Source organism: Nothobranchius furzeri, chromosome 8, assembly GCF_043380555.1.
Source record: "Nothobranchius furzeri strain GRZ-AD chromosome 8, NfurGRZ-RIMD1, whole genome shotgun sequence".
Lineage (NCBI taxonomy): Eukaryota > Metazoa > Chordata > Actinopteri > Cyprinodontiformes > Nothobranchiidae > Nothobranchius > Nothobranchius furzeri.
This window is the reverse complement of record NC_091748.1, coordinates 50,251,637-50,271,980: the sequence shown is the minus strand read 5'-3', so window position 1 is coordinate 50,271,980 and position 20,344 is coordinate 50,251,637. Positions and strand designations below refer to the sequence as shown.

The following is a 20,344-nucleotide window of genomic DNA, read 5'->3' as shown; positions in this document are numbered from 1 at the left end:
GGAGGCGAGCTGCCGTGGTTCGCTGCATGCTACAGCAGCGAGTTATATAGGTGCGCACAGCGCCCCCTGGTCCCCTCCTCCTCCTCCCCCTCCCCCTTGTCCGGAACTTTACCTCACCAGTCTGAAGCAGCCACCATGTCCATAACATGTCCGGACCTGTTACTAGGGGCTTCGTCCGGTAAAATTCCGGAACACGTTATGCGGATGTTTGTATTCAGACACAAAGGTCTTACAGACAGAGTCCGGAACATTTCCGTTTTTCATGGCCTGTCTGAAGGGGGCTTTAGATGCACTGAAGTGCCAAATTATTGACGACACGTGTCTGCAGCATGATTAGACACTCGTTTATTTAGTTTATCAGCAAAAAAAGTTTATTTGGGGGTGACTTGCTCTTTAAAGGAAGCGGCGTCCTGACCAATCACAAGCTTGGTCTCTGTCACTTATGATGGATCGTTAAAAGTTGTGCATGTCCCCACATGCCTGTTGGGAGAGCCCTTGCGCCAACGCATAATGGCGTTGCACATCTCCCTACCCAGGGAGACAGGAGTATAAATAAGTCTTTATGCTGCACCTTCTGCGCTGTAACTCTGCACCCTTTAACTTTGCCTTTTATCTTATTCTTACATCTAATTTTATTTGTGTTTTTACATTTGATTTTAAAATCAGCCATGTTTTATGTGTCACATTGATTTTAATGTTTATGTTGCTGTTCTTGCTCCTGGAAAGCACATTGAACTGTTTCTGTGAATGAAATGTGCTACACAAATAAAGACGGCAGAAAGATCCAGATTTCATACTATTGAATCTAGACGAAGCTCAAATTATGATTGTTCAGTTAAAACCCCCCAGCTGCCAATCCTTGAGTTCCTTGTTAGATTGAGAAGCAAAAACACCCAGAGAAAATGTGACCACTTTGAAGAGACTGATGGACTCCCTGGATTTGTCTTTATTATATTGACTTTAACTGAATGGTGTTGAACTGTGCTTTGTGGTTGAGCTGAGAAAATGTAACTGCTCTATCTCAGAATCATGCTCCCAAGAAGGATGTTCTCAAGTTGAGGAACCCAATCTTTCCCAGCAGGGATCGAAGCAGCTCTGTAAGTATCTGAATAGAGATAATATCTCTATAATGAGGCCTGTTTTGTACCATCAAAGTCTTCAAAAGGATTTGAAACCTGACCTCCTTCCTAGCACGGACAATCCCCTGGTAAAAGCTCCCTATCATTAATTGTTTTCTCTTCTTGCTAAATCCTTGTCTTGCGTGGTGGTTATTAACCCTTGGCCAAGTGCTTTCTACTTGCATTTTGCTAATGTGTCTCCATTTATTTATTTATTTATTTATTTATTATTTTTCTTGTTTAGGATGACACTTTGTCCATGTGCAACAGTACTTGTCACACAGCTAAACGGTCATAATCAAATGTTCCTCCACCATCAGCATGAGTGTGAATGATATCTTTGACTTGTGGCTGGATGATAAACATCTGCACATATCTAAAGGAACTGACCACGCCATTCCAACTTGGACCCACTTGGAACGTTTGCATATCCTGTTTTATGACTACTGTCAATTGTGAGCAGTCTTGCGTTGAGCATCTTATCTGTCTGATGCTGTGAGGATCTCTTGATGCGGCACCTGATAGAATGTAATAAAACATCATGGTTGTCAGGAAAGATTTCACACACAGATACTGGTCCAATAACGAAGCAGACACCAATAAAGTAATAATTATTCATTGCTAACCCACTTAACTGGCTAACTGGGTGTTAAGGTCTTTCATCATTTGATGAAAAAAATAATTAAGACACTCATTATGTCCAGTAATGTTGTAAAACTGATTAAAAAGGTTGAATTGCAAGATGCACTTTTACACAATCTGCACAAAATAATCACAGCCCCTTGTCAAAGCGTTTTAGCCTATCTCCATCGAGTAACCTTGGCCAGGTGAAGCAGTTTCAAAGGCAGGCTTTTCTGCATCTGTTAAGGAAGCCCCTACAAAGGTGTGCAAAAGAATCCACATGATCAAAGTGTGCAAGAATGGCAGCCTTGTCCTGGCCTGGCCATTATCGGGCCCCACAAATGCCTGTCTTCTCCTCTTTTGTTGGTTGGGGCATTGACAGTCACTCACCCGGCAATGACTGTCACACCAGCGCAATGAGCCAGCCGCCGACAGGGGCCGACCACATCAAACGAGGCTGTCAAGGGGCCCTGCTTGTGAACTGTGGCAACAAACACCTCCTGATCCTCACCTACAGCTCAGCAGCAGACACCCACCACTGTGCTCTCAGCCTCTGCCTCCACTCAGAAAAGATGTACTGCCCGGACCTCATTTCCTCTTCTGTTCCCCCCACCCCTTCCACCACCACCGTCCCTCCTCTCTCTCCCTCACTCTGTCAAGTAGCACTCGTGCTAACCTCCAGCCTGTCGAAACATAAAGGGCCACTAAAGTGTTTTAGAATGTTTTATGGATGCATGACAAGAGGAGGCTGGCACTGCTGGGGGTCAGTAGGTGTACAGGATGAGATCAATTCTGGTTTACTTTCAATTCGAAACACACTCCTACATGATTTAAACTTTATGAGGTTTCAACATCAAAAGCCAAACTCATATGCCTATTTTAGCCGGTTGGAATTTGTAATTAGGCATGGGTGAGGACTATTAGCATTTTTACTAATACCGATATAAACCGATACCGAGGGACCGGTGGCACCTGCAGCCTTGCTTCTGTCAGTGCACCTCAAGGCAGCTGTGGCTACAATGTAGCTCATCACCACCAGTGTGTGAATAGATGAATGATTCACTGTAGTGTAAAGCGCTTTGGAGTCCTCTGACTCTGAAAGGTGCTGTACAAGAGCAGGTCATTTATCATTAAAAGACTGAAAACTGATGCCGATGTTTTCCGTTATAAATTTTTAATGCCGATATTAATGTTAGACCAATAATATCAAGCATCCATAATTAAAACCTTGTGAGTTTTTAGCTGATTTAACAGAAATTTTAAATAATCTAATCAGAAATTTAAAAATCAAAGCACACAAATAGACCTGCTTGCAATATAGATGTTTCATATTGCACTAAAATTTATATATTTAAAATGTGGAATTTATAAAACTTTTAGGTAACATTCTTATCTGCACATGGTAAGTGTTTAAATTCTACCAATGCGCTGGCACTGACAGTGTTGAATTACATAAACAGTTAGTCTACAAAACTTACCTAAATAACATATACATTATTTTACAGTTTTACAAACACAGGTGGTTTATTTAAATACAATACAATTAATTTTTCAGTCATTTTCCACTTGTACGCTATTTATTTATTTATTTATTTATTTATGTATTATTTTAGAGATTTACTCAACAGAACCAATTTGATTTCTGGTTCTGATGTGACTGAGGTGAGACTGCCACCTGCTGGACAAACACAAGTACTTTCCTTCTTTAAGTTCAAATGATGAGTGCCAACCATTTGAATTCATTGTCAATTTGCCCCTGGAAACATTGACAGATAACAATTAGCCAACATAGAGAAGCAATAACACACATTTTCTTGTGATTATAACTAAAAATAACTTAAACTATTAGCAAATACTATTTAAAGAAAAACAAGTAGACGTTTGTATTGTTTTTTTTTCTTTATTTGAAGAAGAAGAAGAAGAAGAAGAAGAAGAAGAAGAAGAAGAAGAAGAAGAAGAAGAAGAAGAAGAAGAAGAAGAAATTCTACAGCGCCTCTCAAGATAAAAATCACGAGGCGCTTCAATGTATTTATTTATTTATTTGCTTGTAGTTGGCCAAGAAAGACCCATTCATCTAATTTGCCACAGTGTCCTGGCCAAGACAATCAGCTCAATGATGCAAACATCACTATTACACTTAGAATTAAGGCTTTAAAATATTCTAAACGGTTAATTCATTCTGCGTGACATTAAATATATCTTTGCTCCGCGTCTGTGGAACGTTTTCCAAGAACACCCCAAAGGTCCCCAGACCATTGATTTTTTAAAAAGAGATCTGAAAACCTTCCTTTTGGAAAATCATATTTTTAAGTGTCTGTGAACTTGTTTTACGTAACTTAATTTTATTTTTTTATCTGTTTGATCTGTGATATTTTACATCGAATGCATAGTGCATTATAAACAAAATGCATTAATAATATTATTATTATTATTATTATTATTATTATTATTATTATTTAACAAAATGAAATTCCGTAGCTTAAATCGATTTATCTAACATTTTCTCATCAGGCCTGGTGAGCGATCTGCCATCTCCCCTCTTGATTAGCTTAGACTGATTCAAGATGGCTGCGTAGTGCTTCGAAGTAACGCGGTTAAGATGTCAACATGTCACTTTTAAGAGCATGTTCCTTCTTTAAGTGCGTCTCTCGGCGCAGTTTATCAGAAAAATGCGCAGTCGGGGTGTTTGTTGCGGAGTATTGTCGACTGTGTATGTCGGCGAGAAACGGTGCAGTGAGACGGATATCAGGTGAGCCGAAGCAGAAAAACTGAAAGATTGATAACGGTCTGGTGTTGATGTGAAGAACAAACTGACTTCTTCAATGATTGATTTGTGTCAAAAAAGCAAATTAACAAATATTTTAGCTGACCCCGATGCTTGTGCACTTGTGCAGTGTGTTTTCAAAATAAGGTATTTTTTTGGCTCCTAACATTTGTTGTGAATCATGGGCAAAATAAAGGGTGTTTAAGCCAACTAACTTTCCCACACTATTCTCATCATATCTGTTGTATCTCAGTTTTAAGATAACAACCAATCAATCAATCAAAGCTTTATTTATATAGCGCCTTCCGTGACCCTGTCGGGAAGCCCAAGGCGCTGAACACGGTACATGAGAAATGTGAAACATGGTGAATAAATAGAAAATAAAAGCAATTCAAATGGTGCAAAAAAGGTAAGACATTGAAGTTGAAGACAAATGGGTAAAACAAGGGATAAAAAGACCAATGAAAACAGGGCAATACAATCATCATGAGGGCCAAATTCAAACACGTTCGGGGAATGCCAAGCGGATGAGGTGGGTTTTTAGGCGACTCTTAAAGAGATGGGGACAGCCTAACTGAGGGTGGCAACTGGTTCCAGAGTGACGGGGCTAGGACTGAGAAAGCCCGGTCTCCGCGAGTATGACACCTAGAACGAGGGACAGCGAGCAGGCCTTGGTAAGAGGAGCGCAGAGCGCGTGGCCAGATAGGGGGGAGCACCACCCTGGAAGAAATTATAAACAAAGACGAAGAGTTTAAAGTGTGAACATAACAGACTGGAAGCCAGTGCACGTTGTGCAGAACCGGAGTGATGTGGTCCCGTTTCCTGGTCCCAGTCAGGAACCTGGATGCACTGTTCTGCACAACCTGTAGGCGATGCAGTGATGACTGACACAATCCTGCATATAGAGAGTTGCATTAATCAAGCCTAGAAATTACAAAAGCACGGAGTACCTGCTCCAGGTGGGCTCTCGACAGCATAGGCTTGATTTTTGCAAGGCGTCTCAGATGAAAGAAACTGGACCGGACCACAGAGTTGATGTGAGCATCAACTTTAATTCCATCATCAATGTTCACCCCCAGACTGGTGACAATTGGTTTTGAGTAGGGAGAAAGAGGGCCAAGATTAACATAATGGCCCACAGCCCTGCTATTGGAGTGAAAAACAATGAGCTCTGTCTTTCCCTCATTCAGACGCAGATAGTTGGCCATTAGCCAAGACTTTACCTCGTTAAGACAGGACACAAAGGACTGGATAGAGAGACGTTTCTCCTGACGGAGAGTAAATGTTGATGGTTTATCTCTTTTTGTTCTTGAGCAAGGCACTAAAACTTTGTTCTCTTCATGTTGCATTAGAAAAAAAAGCTTTGGAGTCTCCAGAATGACTGAATATTTTCATACCCTCACGAAATATTGCCGTCAAGCCAGCCCTCCATCAATTTTTACGGGCGCAACTACAAAATAAATTACGGTGTCCTCCTTCGAGAGTGCCTTTCAAAATAAAAGTGCTCTTCCACAATGTGCACCTGAACATGCTGATGAACACTTTTTCTGTGTAAAACTGTGTGCAAGATAAAACTGCGTTTTAAGGATTTTATCTATTTATAAAAATAATTTTAATTAAAAGAATGAAAATGATTATAACATTTTTATGTAAAACTGTGCAAGATAAAACTGTGTTTTTAATTATTTTATTTATTTCGAAATATAAATAAAATCATTAAAATCCTCCCCCTCCTGGACATCCCCCTCCCCTGTGATAGGACAGAATTATGTTTTCAGAGGAGCCTGGGTTCACCTGAGGCCCCTGAGCCTGGGGCAGGAGCCACCGCAAGTTCCCGCCTTCTTCCTGGCAGCATACGTCAGGACCCAATCCCCAAGGCCCCGCCCAGATCCCCTCACAGGGCCGGCCGCCCCCACACCCCGAGCCCACAAGCCCCCACCCAGACCCACTCAGGGGCGATGCAGCCACCAGGCAGCAACCTATGGCCACTTCCAAGACCCTCCAAGGGGCCCCACTCACAACCGCCAGTAGTCCACCTCCCAGGCAAACCAAGCACCTCCACAGCAGGGCAGCAGCCCCCCAGCCCCAGACACCCCCAGTGAACCCACCTCCAGGGAACATTTGGATACTCCAAAATCATACCCTCCACCCCATCACCCATGGGGTTTTCTTTCTCAGAAACTTTCTGATTCTGCAACATCATTACACATCAGTCTTGAGGTCTAACCTAACCATTAAATGGTCAAAATTGTTTTTATGTGTACTTTAAGACTGAAGTGAAATGATGTTGCGGAATCACACAGTTTTTGAAAAAGAAACAATTGAATATGATAAAAATTGTCTTCATGGTCAACTTTGATTGCACCTTATTATGAAATTTGGGGAGGATGTAGTACTCAATGTATACTTTAAGACTGAGGTGGAATGATGTTGTGGAATAAGATATTTTTAAGAAATCAACCATTGATTTGTCAAAATTGTTTTTATAGCCAACTTTGATTGCACTTTATTGTGTAATGCCACATCAGATCTTTTAACTTTGGGGAGGATGTAGTACTCGATGTGTACTTTAAGACTGAGGTAGAATGATGTTGCGGGATCAGACAGTTTTCGAGAAATTAACCATTGAATTTAGTCAAAATTGTTTTTATAGTCAACTTTGATTCCAGTTCAATCCAAATTCAAAGATACTTTATTAATCCCAGAGGGAAATTAGAGTTTCAGTACACACAATTCTGAGATCAGACATACATACATAGACATAGGCATATGACAAGATTTGGTGACTGTGGTCATTCGCAACCCGAGTCGCGCTACCTTAATAGAGATCAGAGGGTTTATATGAGGATTGAGTCAGGTGGAGGAAAAAAAGGCACTTCAGAGTTACCCTCCTCAGGGAGGGCAGCTTTGCTATGCAAAAAATACCTCAGACAAAAATGCAACAGACTTCAGATATCACACAACATAAGTGTCCACTGGGTGGGGAGGTAGGGTTGGGGACTCTCCAAACATCAGTGCATGCAGCCGCAATGAGCAGCACTCTTCACATCCGTTTGGACAGGGGAGGGAGGTAATTGGGTTAGAAAGCACAGTGACTCCTGGAAATGGTTCCACAACCTTCACCGGTCTCAGTCCCGCCCAGGCCGGGATAGGGAGACAGAGTTGCCTTGGCAACTGCAGCATTCCACATTTCTTCTGAGGGGGAGTAATCACTTCAGCCTCACAGGCTCAAGGGCACCAGATTCAGATAAGAACTTGTTTTGGGGACAGACAGAGATAATTTCCTCTCTGCCTTAAAGTTCTGTTGGTCTCCAAGCCCTCTAGATCCAATAATGGCGTAAATTAATTTATTCCCAACCGTGCTGTCCCGTCAACTCTCTCTTAGATCGAATCCACCTTCTGTGCCAGAGCCTGAATCTCAGCCAAAGTTCCAAGCTTACGACTCATCTCGACAATTATATGAGTTTGTGCGTTCACAGCGCGGTGTAATCCATCCCTGAGCTCCGGGATTGAGCCAAAATTCCTCGACCGCTCATTAATTTTCCGGTAAGCCAGGTAATCACTCAGGCCAAACAGCAAGAAACCTAACACCAACACCATAAATATCCAGACGTCTTCAGAATCCTCTACAGACAGTGAGAGAGGCAGATCAGGTTCCACTGTTTCCAGGAGTCCATGATATGCCCAGCTGGCTCTGTCCCAGAGGGGCAACCGGGAGCCCCTTCTCCCGTTCTCATCATTGAAAAATGTTGCCAATCGCGTTGAGAGACCAACTGACCAGGTCCATTTTTAATAATTTCCAGTTTCCAGAAAAAATGCAGAAGCGCCTTACACCCAAAGACAGACAAAGAGCCTTGGGATAAGATAGGGAGGATGAAAAAAGCGTCTATACTCTCCAAGAGCCGGAAAAAAAACTTTATTTCGAAATGCCACATCACATCTTTATGAACTTTGAGGAGGATGTAGTACTCGATTTGTACTTTAAGTCAGAAGTGGAATGATGTTTTGGAATCAGACAGTTTTTAAGAAATTAACCATTGAATATGATAAAAATTGTTTTTATAGCCAATTTGATTGCACTGTATTTTGAAATGCCACATCAGATCTTTGTGAACTTTGGAGAGGATGTAGTACGCAATGTGTACTTTAAGACTGAGGTGGAATGATGTTGCGGAATCAGACAATTTTTGAAAAAGAAACCATTGAATATGATAAAAATTGTCTTCATAGTCATTTGATTGCACTTTATTTTGAAATGCTACATCAGATCTTTTAGAAATTCGGGGAGGATTTAGTATGGGATGTGTAGTTTAAGACTGACGTGGAATTATGTTGTGGAATCAGACAGTTTTCGAGAAATTAACCATTAAATTTTGTCAAAATTGTTTTTATAGTCAATTTGATCACACTTTATTTTAAAATGCCACATCAGATCTTTATGAAGTCGGAGAGGATGTAGTACTCGATGTGTGTAAGACTAAGGTGGAATGATGTTGCGCAATCAGTTTTCGAAAAATTAACCATTGAATTGAATTGTTTTTATAGCCAACTTTGATTGCACTTTATTTTGAAATGCCACTTCAGATCTTTTTGGAAATCGGGAAGGATGTAGTACTCGATTTGTACTTTAAGTCAGAAGTGGAATGATGTTTTGGAATCAGACAGTTTTTAAGAAATTAACCATTGAATATGATAAAAATTGTTTTTACAGCCAATTTGATTGCACTGTATTTTGAAATGCCACATCAGATCTTTGTGAACTTTGGGGAGGATGTAGTACGCAATGTGTACTTTAAGACTGAGGTGGAATGATGTTGCGGAATCAGACAATTTTTGAAAAAGAAACCATTGAATATGATAAAAATTGTCTTCATAGTCATTTGATTGCACTTTATTTTGAAATGCTACATCAGATCTTTTAGAAATTCGGGGAGGATTTAGTATGGGATGTGTAGTTTAAGACTGACGTGGAATTATGTTGTGGAATCAGACAGTTTTCGAGAAATTAACCATTAAATTTTGTCAAAATTGTTTTTATAGTCAATTTGATCACACTTTATTTTAAAATGCCACATCAGATCTTTATGAAGTCGGAGAGGATGTAGTACTCGATGTGTGTAAGACTAAGGTGGAATGATGTTGCGCAATCAGTTTTCGAAAAATTAACCATTGAATTGAATTGTTTTTATAGCCAACTTTGATTGCACTTTATTTTGAAATGCCACTTCAGATCTTTTTGGAAATCGGGAAGGATGTAGTACTCGATGTGTACTTTAAGACAGAGTTTAAATGCTGATGCGGAATCAGACAGTTTTTGAAAAAGAAACCATTTAATAGGATAAAAAATAGGTGTACCTCGTAGGGGTTGTACGAACTAGTCGAATTCACGGCTCTGTAGTGACTTTTTATGCCTGTCATCAACTAGTCGCTGTCACGTGATAATGACTGACAAGATGCAGTCCTCGGAAAAGACAGCAGGCGATGAGCCCCTGCGCGTCTGGATCGAGGTGGAGGCGACGCGCTGTGCGGTACTGACACCGGCGGTAAAACGGACATTTAACCAAACTGTGGCGTTTTCCCTCTTGCAATTTAACCTTCCCCTCACCCCCATCCTAATCTTAACCAGTTTGCGCATGCAAAGCTCTGATCGTTGACGTGCGCTCCAGACATTGCGTCCTGAGCACCGCCAAATCAGGTGTCACCACCTCAAAAACAAATTAAACACGCGATCGTTCATGTCGGCTCATTTCCTTTCATGTTTTCTGTCTGTTATTTGTGCCTGATGCGCTTTGCTGCTGCGGAGCGAGGCGCATCACCTGTTTTGTCCTCCGGTGACGCATCCCCAAGATTCCACTATCTCCACTCCGCTCCGCTCTGGCACGAACTCCGCAGCAAAAACGGTCCAGTTGTAGTCGGCTGGCGAGCAGCGGCACTCCACTGTTTTTGCGGTCGGTAGATCTTTTAGAACTGCAGTTCAAAGGTAACTCATAAGGTGAATATATATGAACCCAGGTAGCAGTTTTTCTTGAGGGATTGAGAGGAGATGCAGGAAGATAATAAACAGACAGGACAGAAAAATAGTCAAATAAAAACAAGTTAGTTTTTGTACCTGGTAGTTGCAACAAACAGACACCACTGAAGGTAATCAGAAGTGAGGAACAGAAAATGAAATAATTATTTTAATGTTTAGAGCAGCAGGAACTCCGAGAGGCTGCAGGCGCATCAGTGAGTTTGCGGCTGCTGCGCAGGGGGAGGGGGGAGAGGACTGAAGTAGGATGCAGAAACTACTGTTGTTAAAAGAGATGTGTTAACTTAGCAAATGTGGGCGCAATTTTAATTGTCAAAAACTCCAGCGAACCTACCGACCGCCCCCCCACCCCGCCGCTGCTTCCGGCGTATGACGTCATCAACGACTAGTCGAAGTCGACTCGACTTTCATTACTTGACTGTCGACTTTTAAAAAAATAAAGTCGTGCAGGCCCTAGTACCTCGCCTACTTGCCTGTTGACTGCTGGAGATAGGCACCCCCCCCCCCCCCCCCCCGCCCGGCGCCGCTTCCGGCGTATGACGTCATCAACGACTAGTCGAAGTCGACTCGACTTTCATTACTTGACTGTCGACTTTTAAAAAAATAAAGTCGTGCAGGCCCTAGTACCTCGCCTACTTGCCTGTTGACTGCTGGAGATAGGCACCCCCCCCCCCCCCCCCCCACCCACCCACCCACCCACCCCCACCCCCCCGCGCGCGCGACCCTGCGTGGACAAAGCCGGTTCAGAAGATGGATGGATATATATATATATATATATATATATATATATATATATGTATATGTATAGTGCTTGATGTGTACTGTAATACTGAGGTGGAATGATGTTGTGGAATCAGACAGATTTTGACAAAGAAACCATTGAATATAGTGAAACTTTATTTAGAAATGCCACATCAGATCAGGATGAATGGGAGGGGATGTATAAGATTTGCAAAGTACACAAATGTGTTTATTCTTTTTATTTAAAGTATTTTTAAAAAAATAAATCAAATCATTAAAAATGCAGTTTTATGTTGCACACATTTTTACACCAAAAAGCATTTAAATCATGTTCATTATTTTAATTAAAGGTATGTTTTGAAATAGATCAAATAATTAAAAACAGTTTTATCTTGCACACTATTTTACAGAAAAAAATGTTTTAATCATTTTCGTTCTTTTAATTAAAGGTATTTTTGAAATAAATAGAATCATTAAAACACAGCTTTATCTTGCACACAATTTTACAAAAAATGTTTTCAATTTTTTCAGTCTTGTAATTACAAGTGTTTTTTAAATAGAGAAAACCATTAAAACACAGTTTTATCTTAAGACACAATTTTACACAAACGTATAAATGTGTTAAGCACGTTCAGACACACATCCTATAAGTGCACTTTTATTTTGAAAGGCACTCTTGACCGAAGAAGACACCGTAATTTCTCTTGTAGTTGCGCCTGTAAAAATCGAAGGAGGGCTGGCTTGACACTCACTTCCGAAAGGAGGGCTGGTTGACGGCAGTCATGAAATGATCATGTTAACTTACATCAAACTCAAGGATGCAAGATTTTACTTCTTAAGTAACCCAAAGATGCCTAAGCCACTGACTAAACCGTCCATCCGTCATTTGTAGTTGCATCTAACTAAAACTGCAAACTGATTAAAAATGGTTTATTAGACTATTTCATGTCACCTAAACATCTGAGTTATTTCTGTGTGTCTAGAGTGAAGAAATGTTTTCTCATTTTTTGCTTGGATAATATCATTCAGCATCTTTTATATAGGAAACATCATCAAACAAAACTGGGCTTTGTTCATGAGAACACACACAATTGGGACTAAGCAGCTATTAGCTAAACAGTCATAAACATTTTTACACTTACTTTATTACTTTTTGCTATGTTAATGATTTAGGACATGTGTTTAATGACTTGGGGAAAAAAGGACAAGTTGTTATGAAGTAAAATTTAGAAAAGGCTATTCTGGTTTTTGTGAAGTGCTCAAAGCTTTTTTTTATTCAACTTTATGTGAATGAGAATTGTGGTACAATTAAAAACAATAAAAAAATTATGAAAAAATATTTTACTTAGTTCTTGGTGAAACTGTATTCAGACTGTGTAATATGCAGATTCCGGTAAGAAGTAAAATCTTAAGCAGTTTGTTGTTGGGAATTGAATATTTATGACGGATGGTTCAATGCATTTTTTTTTATTCCTTTTTTTTTTTCCAGGAACTCCATTTCACCTTCAAAGAAGAAATGTTTTATCTATATTCCCAAAGTCAGATGATGCAAAGAAACGTGTGCTTGAACAGTCTCAGTTGTTGGACGGTGAGTTGATTTAGAGCACAAGTTGTATATATATATATATATATATATATATATATACACATATATACGTATATACATATATACGTATATACATATATATATATATGTATATATACATATATATATGTATATATACATATATATGTATATATACATATATATACATGTATATATATATATGTATATATACATATATATACATATATATGTATATATACATATATATGTATATATGTATATATACATATATATATATATGTATATATACATATATATGTATGTATATATGTATATTATTGTTTGCAAAGACAGCTCCATTTGTATTCTATCTATCTATCTATCTATCTATCTATCTCTCTCTCTCTATATATATATATATATATATATATATATATCTGCCTGTCTGTGTTTTTATTACTGGCTTCAACTTCTAAATCATCCACATCACTTTTCATTGTCATCATGAAAAGTGTAGTTGTAAATATTTGCAATAGGTCCCTGATGAGAAACTATGTTCACTCTGTTTTCTTTATTTCTAGTTCTTGAGGCGAGAATCCAGCAGCTCCAGTCTGACTTCGTTTTAGATGTTCAGTTTATTAATGTTCCCTCCAGTGGAAGAGGCGTTTCATCTGGTAGGACTCCCAGCAGGGGGTCACCTCAGCAAAAAAGTGACAATGCCAAATCCGGACAGAGTGCTACACAAGGAGCCTCCAAACATCAGCCCATCCGCTGGATGGAAAAGTTATCTCAGGAGGAGAAAAGTAAACTAAAGAGACAGCAGCGCCTTCAGCAGAAACTCCAGAAAAAACTCAAGAAAAGATCACAAGAGACACTAACGATTAATCCTATAGGTAGCAGCTTAATCCCCCCTGGTACAACTATGTCTTCAGCTTCAAGAGAGAGCAGAAGTGACAAGAAACTGTCAAGTGGACTTTCTGCTGCTGTTCCTTCACCATTTGTTGAAATAGCTGCTGCCGCAGGAAAAGCAGCAGCAGTGTCAAAGCAAGCATCAAGACTAAATCAGAGAGACTCAAAAACGAAGGTTTTTGAAAAAGGAGACAGTGAAAAGAGGAGTATCGATTCTCGGGGCAGGGAGGAGGGCCTGGCTGAGGTCAAGGAGCTTAAAAAACGTCTCAATCAGCGAGTGCGTCCCAGGTCGTTTTCAGGTACCCCAGAGATGCAGGAGCAGGGCAATGCAAAAAGACCATGTGAGGACATCCAGTCTAGCATCCGCTGTTACCTGGAGGCATGCGTGTTTGTGGGGGAAATTGAGCGCTCTCACAATTTTCTGCTCAGTCAACACAGAACCGTGAATCAACGTAAACATCTCAACACGGATGTTTACAACATCGTAATGAGGATGTGGGCTAAGGAGGTAAGTGCAAAAATAAAGTAGAAAAGGCACTCCACACAATTAGACCGAGGAATCTCAGCACATGTAGTTAACAGTGCTTTCAAGTTTTTCTATTTTGCTCAAAAGGAATTAAACATATTTGCCAGTTACTCGTGTGGTGAAACACCTATGATCATGTGATATGATGATCATTAGGCCCACAGCTCTTGTATCTCTTTCTCTACAGGGCTCATTACATCATGTTGGTAGCATTTTTATCCTGTTAGAAGAAGCTGGTCTGAAGCCAAACCGGGGCTCCTATGCTGCTGCTCTGGAGTGTATGGGTCGTAGTCCAAACTGCTCACCAAAAGTCATTACAAGGTATGTTTGCTATTTTACACAAGTCGACACAAATAAGATCCATGAACAACAAGCAGTTGGCAGGCTCATTTGTGTCGTTGGGTTAACCAAAAGCAAAGTAGATGAAAATTAAAGTATCTGAATGCAGTGACTATACAGATGTTTACCAGCAGGGGGCGGCATCAGGTCTAAGTTACTTATTTCTGGATATTCTTTCTGTCCAAGTTATTTGTGTATTTATCAGATTAAAATGCAGTAATGCATTTGGGGGAATGAACATGCTTCCAAGCTTTCTCATAATAAACACAAGGATGTGAATTTATATATATATATATATATATATATATATATATATATATATATATATATATATATATATATATATATATATATTATTCAACTGAATTCTAATATCCAGATCAGGAACTTTAACATTAAACCAGTTATGATGCATTATGTTCTACAGATAAATAGTTACACTCAGTGGAATTTTACAGCATCAGAAAATCCAGTAAGGATAATATGAGTGTTGTATGAAATGCAAATTGGGTTTGGTTGTAAAGAAATTCAGTAATTTTGAGCCCTCATTCATGAAATGTTAGAAATATTCCTGTAATATTCCAGTGAATGACATTTAGACACCCCGTATGGTCAAAATCCTGATTAATGAAACATGCAATGGTTGTACGCACTTGTTGACTAATCCAACCTGTGCTACCCAGGGGCTCATGTCCATTTAGTCATTCACATACAGAAACACCCTCAATCAACCATATTTGGTCACACCATGTCCTCAGCTCACGAGGGGAATCCCTGGGTTTTTCCCAAAAAAATAAAAACCTTTGTTGACAGCGAGATTGAGACACTGACTGCCGAAGTGCAAAAGCACCAAGAGGTTATAAAGGTGGTCTGGATGGAGGAGAGGTCTCCATCAGAAATGAATAAAAGATTAGTAACGGGTTATCATTAACATTTTACATTTAAAGGTGCAGTATGTACGAATATAGTTAGAATTTTACAGAGAGAAAATCCCCAAAGACTTTTTACTCATGACAAAATAGCGTGAGGGGATCAGTAAACCGTGTAAGGGAACTTGTATGCTCCACAGAAACCACTCGGCTGAAACATGGCGGTGTTGCTGGACCACAAGGCATCGCTTGTGGATGTTTTTCTTGTTCTAGTCGTAAAAACCAGCACTGTCTTATTTTTTTATTCTACAGCTAAGGCAAGTGGTGCATCTTATGTGACTATATCTTTGCCTGCTACATATAGGTTGGCAATTAAATAGAACTAAAGTAACTAAAATAAATGGAAATATTCTTGTCTCCAATCAAAACACACAGAATTACACTGCATTTACACTCCAGGGGCCTCCTTTATCAAACATTCGTAGAAACGTTCCTTTATGCTATCCTTCAAATGGAATTTAGAATGTTTGTACGAACAGCCCAAAGTCTGATTCATGACACACGCGGTGGCCTCTCGTACGCATGTTCCTCCGCAATCAGCTGTTGATAAATCCCACTTGTGCATACTCAGGTGCTCGTGCCTGTTGACATCTATTTGCCTAGAGAAACACCCTCAATTAATCATATTTGGTCACGCTACGTCCTCAGCACGTGAGGGGATTCCCTGTTTTTTTCCCCCAGAAAAAATAAGAAAAACTTTATTGGCAACGAGATCGAAACACTGGCTGTCAAAGCGCAAAAGAACCAAACAAGTTACGGAGGTTAAAAACGTGGTCGGTACAGAGGAGAGGTTCCTGTCAGAAGTAAATCAAAAATGGATTTGATAAATGGTGGAGTAACGGGTTCTCGTTTACATTGAAGGAGTCGTTTTGTTTGGAGTTAGTTTCATTTGGAAATGTTGTCTGAGAGTGCAGCCTCTGAGCTGTCATTTAATCTAGTTGCCTTGGCAACGCGGCGCGCATGATCGGGGAGTTGTAGTTGTAGTTGTAAAATAAAATATGAACTGGGATCAGATTCGTAAGGTTTGTCCGTCGCTCCACAAAGGGTCCCCAAATCCGAGCATAGCAGAAGGACTTCCTTTGAGATCGGTGCGCTCACAGAGAACGCGTTCCCTCTGGAGAGCATGCTTTGGTAAAACCTCCATTAACACAGATCAGACCGTCGGTCACAGGTGTCTGACACACTGATGACTGAGACATTCGGTATTGCGCTTCCCTGTTCTGCAACTAGATGCTGTGCGTACGCACGGTCAGAGAGGTTCTTACATTGAGGAACGTTTCTACGCACAAGTACAAAATGAGAAATACCACACAATGCGTAGAATTGTTCCTACGCACAAAATACTCACAGATCTGTGCATAAATACATTTGATAAATGAGGCCCCAGGTCTTGAAGCTCAAATATAACTTTTTTTCTTTCAGATTTTGTATTTAAACATGACCACCATGAGACTCAACAGTAGCTCTCAAGTGACCTGCATGTCCCACGTCACACACAGTTACAGAAGTATAGTTAGATTCACACATTTTACCACTACTTGTGCAAACCTATATCATCTGTCCTTCTGCAGTGATGGTGGGTAATTGAGATGCAAATGATCATTCACCCAGTTCTGCAAACCATGAGATGTTGTGTGAAAGAAGCCTGGGTTGAATAAAACAAACAAGTAAAATGAGTTTTCCTTTCTGCAGTCGCCTTCTTGCAGTTCTTTCTCAGAATGGGAATGTGATTTTCACTCTGGGAGGACTTGTGACTTGAGCTGGTGCTAAATAGATAAACTGAATTGGATTAAGTCAGATTTGTCACCATGCATTTTTTGAATGTTGCTGAAGCTCTCTGAAGGTGTGTTTTGGGTCATCATCCTGTTGCAGGGTGAAACTGGCTCCAATCAGAGGCTGTCTAGATGATTTAGCAATGTTTTTCATATAATATTCAACAAACTGGTGGCCTGCCAAAGAACATCCTTTCTTTTCTGTAAACAAACAACATCCAGCTACTATGATTCAGAAATTGCATGATTAATGTTAAAAAAACTGTCAGCTGGAGTTCTGACTGTTTTGGAACAACCAGTACAATCTGCGATTACATTAAAATCTGACGTGCTTGAAGTCTGCCAGGCTCTAAATGCTGCTAAAGGTGTTATGCATTTATTTAGAAGAAGGCTATTTTTAGGAAAACATTCGTCATTCCAATCTAAATCTTAATGTCACACTCTATTCACATATTGGGTTCATTTGCTACATTTTACGCATTTCCATAGAAAACACAATTTTATCCTTTCATATGCAAGTTTACTCTATATATGGGACATCATTCCATGCAGCGTGGTCCAATACCGGGACATGTGGTGTGGCTTTGAGGCTGGCCGAGGGCTCTGGTTGGTCCATCGACCACTGTAAGTTGATGCTTACACGCCTTTGTGGTTGTGCATGCAGTGGTGCACCCTTCACTCTGTTTCTCTGTTACCTTCATTATTATTAACATCATTTTTCATTCACTTCATTTGTTTATAAGCCTTTCCCTTTTCCACTGAGACTGCTCTCAACTATTAAGTCACTTCTGTCGCATCCTTGCCCTCAATTCTGAACGTAATCAGCTCTCCTGTTTTCCTTCATCCTTTTGAGTTTCCCTTTGTGAGTGCTGTGTCCTCCTGAGCTCCGTGCTCCCTGAGGTGCAGCAGAGCACTCACCAGGCTGATTATGCTCTATCTGTCAACCTCTCTGCCCTCTTTGTTCCTCTGGACCACACTGCCAGCTCCCAGACTAATCCCGTCTTTGTTCAAGGCTTTCTCATTTGCTCAGACCTCAGATTGCACATTGCAGCACAAGTGACTCCAAGGCACAAGTGAAAATACTCTGAAATGTGACAAAAATATTCCTAAATAAAATCCTGATAGCTTGGTAGTTGTTTGTTGCAACTAATCTTTTTGATTTCCTCAATGAGGTTCAGATACGGGTACTGGCAGTCCAAGCGGAAGGCGGCTTGGGTGGTCGCCAAGGCAAAAACCCGGGCATGGGAGGAGTTCAGTGAGACCATGGAGCAAGACTTCCGTACGGCTTTGAGGAGATTCTGGTCCACCATCCGGCGCCTCAGGGGGGGAAAGCAGTGCGCTACCAACACTATTTATAGTGGGGACGGTGTGCTGCTGACCTCTACTCAGGACGTTGTGGATCGGTGGGCAGAATACTTCGAAGACCTCCTCAATCCCACCGACATGTCTTCCAGTGAGGAAGCAGAGTCTGGGGACTTTGGGTTGGCCTCTCAAATCTCTGGTGCTGAGGTCACTGAGGTGGTTAAAAAGCTCCTCTGTGGCAAGGCTCCAGGGGTGGATGAGATCCGCCCGGAGTTCCTTAAGGCTCTGGATGTTGTGGGGCTGTGTTGGCTGATGCGGCAATATCGCATGGACATCGGGGGCAGTCCCACTGGATTGGCAGACCGGGGTGGTGGTCCCCTTATTTAAAAAGGGGGATCGCAGGGTGTGTTCCAACTACAGGGGGATCACACTTCCTGGTAAGGCCTATTCAGTGGTTCTGGAGAGGAGTGTCCATCGGATTGTTGAACCTCAGATTCAGGAGGAGCAATGTGGTGTTAGTCCTGGCCGTGGAACACTGGACCAGCTCTACTGCTACTCTACCAACCAATCTACATGTGGTTTGTGGATTTATAGAAGGCGTTTGACCGCGTCCCTCGGAGGACCCTGGGGAGGGGGGGGGGGGGGGGGGTACTCCGGGAGTATGGGGTACCAGGCCCTCTGATACGGGCTGTTAGGTCCCTGTATGACCGGTGTCAGAGCTTGGTCCGCATTGCCGGCAGTAAGTCGGGCTCGTTCCCAGTGAGAGTTGGACTCCGCCAAGGCTGCCCTTTGTCACGATTCTGTTCATAACCTTTATGGACAGGATTTCTAGGCGTAGCCAAGGTATGGAGGGCATCCGTTTTGGTGGCCTGAGGATCAAGTCTCTGCTTTTTGCAATGATGTGGTCCTGTTGGCTTCATCAGAACGTGATCTTCAGCTTTCGCTGGAGCAGTTTGCAGCCGAGTGTGAAGCAGCTGGGATGAAAATCAGCTCCTCTAAATCTGAGACAATGGTCTTGATTTGGAAAAGGCTAGAATGCCTTCTCCGGGTCAGGGATGAGGTCCTGCCCCTAGTGGAGGAGTTTAAGTATCTCGGGGTCTTGTTCATGAGTGAGGGAAAACTGGAGCGTGAGATAGATCGGCGGATTGGTGCTGCATCTGCAGTGATGCAGGTGTTGTACCGGTCTGTCGTGGTGAAGAGAGAGCTGAGTCAGAAGGCGAAGCTCTCCATTTACCGGTCGATTTACGTTCCTACCCTCACCTATGGTCATGAGCTTTGGGTAGTGATCGAAAGAACAAGATCGCAGATACAAGCAGCCGAAATGAGTTTTCTCTGAAGAGTGGCTGGGCTCTCCCTTAGAGATAGGGTGAGAAACTTGGTCATTCAGGAGGGGCTCGGAGTAGACCCGCTGCTCCTCCACATCGAGAGGAGCCAGTTGAGGTGGCTCGGGCATCTGGTCAGGATGCCTCCTGGACGCCTCCCTGGTGAGGTTTTCCGGGCACGTCCAACCGGGAGGAGACCTTAAGGTAGACCCTGGACACGGTGGAGGGACTATGTCTCTCACCTGGTCAGGGAATGCCTTGGAATTCCCCCGGAGGAGCTGGCCCAAGTGGCTGGGGAGAGGGAAGTCTGGGCCTCTCGCCTTAGGCTACTGCCCCCGCGACCCGACTCCAGATAAGTGGATAAAAATGGATGGTTCAGATACTAGCTCGCTATTAGGTGGAAGCTGCTGACATAGGCTGTGTCTCA

The 20,344-nt window shown here is 41.5% G+C and overlaps 1 protein-coding gene across 1 annotated transcript in view; it reads left to right on the top strand.

Moving 5' to 3' along the window:
- Positions 1-4,287: 4,287 nt before the first annotated feature.
- Positions 4,288-20,344, top strand: part of polrmt (polymerase (RNA) mitochondrial (DNA directed)) — an 83,707-nt gene continuing 67,650 nt past the window's right edge. Inside the window, exons 1-4 of the mRNA XM_015971590.3 lie at positions 4,288-4,488; positions 12,762-12,860; positions 13,400-14,235; positions 14,441-14,574. Coding sequence (XP_015827076.3) covers positions 4,347-4,488; positions 12,762-12,860; positions 13,400-14,235; positions 14,441-14,574 — 1,211 coding nt within the window. The 5' untranslated portion in view covers positions 4,288-4,346. The remainder of the gene's footprint in view (positions 4,489-12,761; positions 12,861-13,399; positions 14,236-14,440; positions 14,575-20,344) is intronic.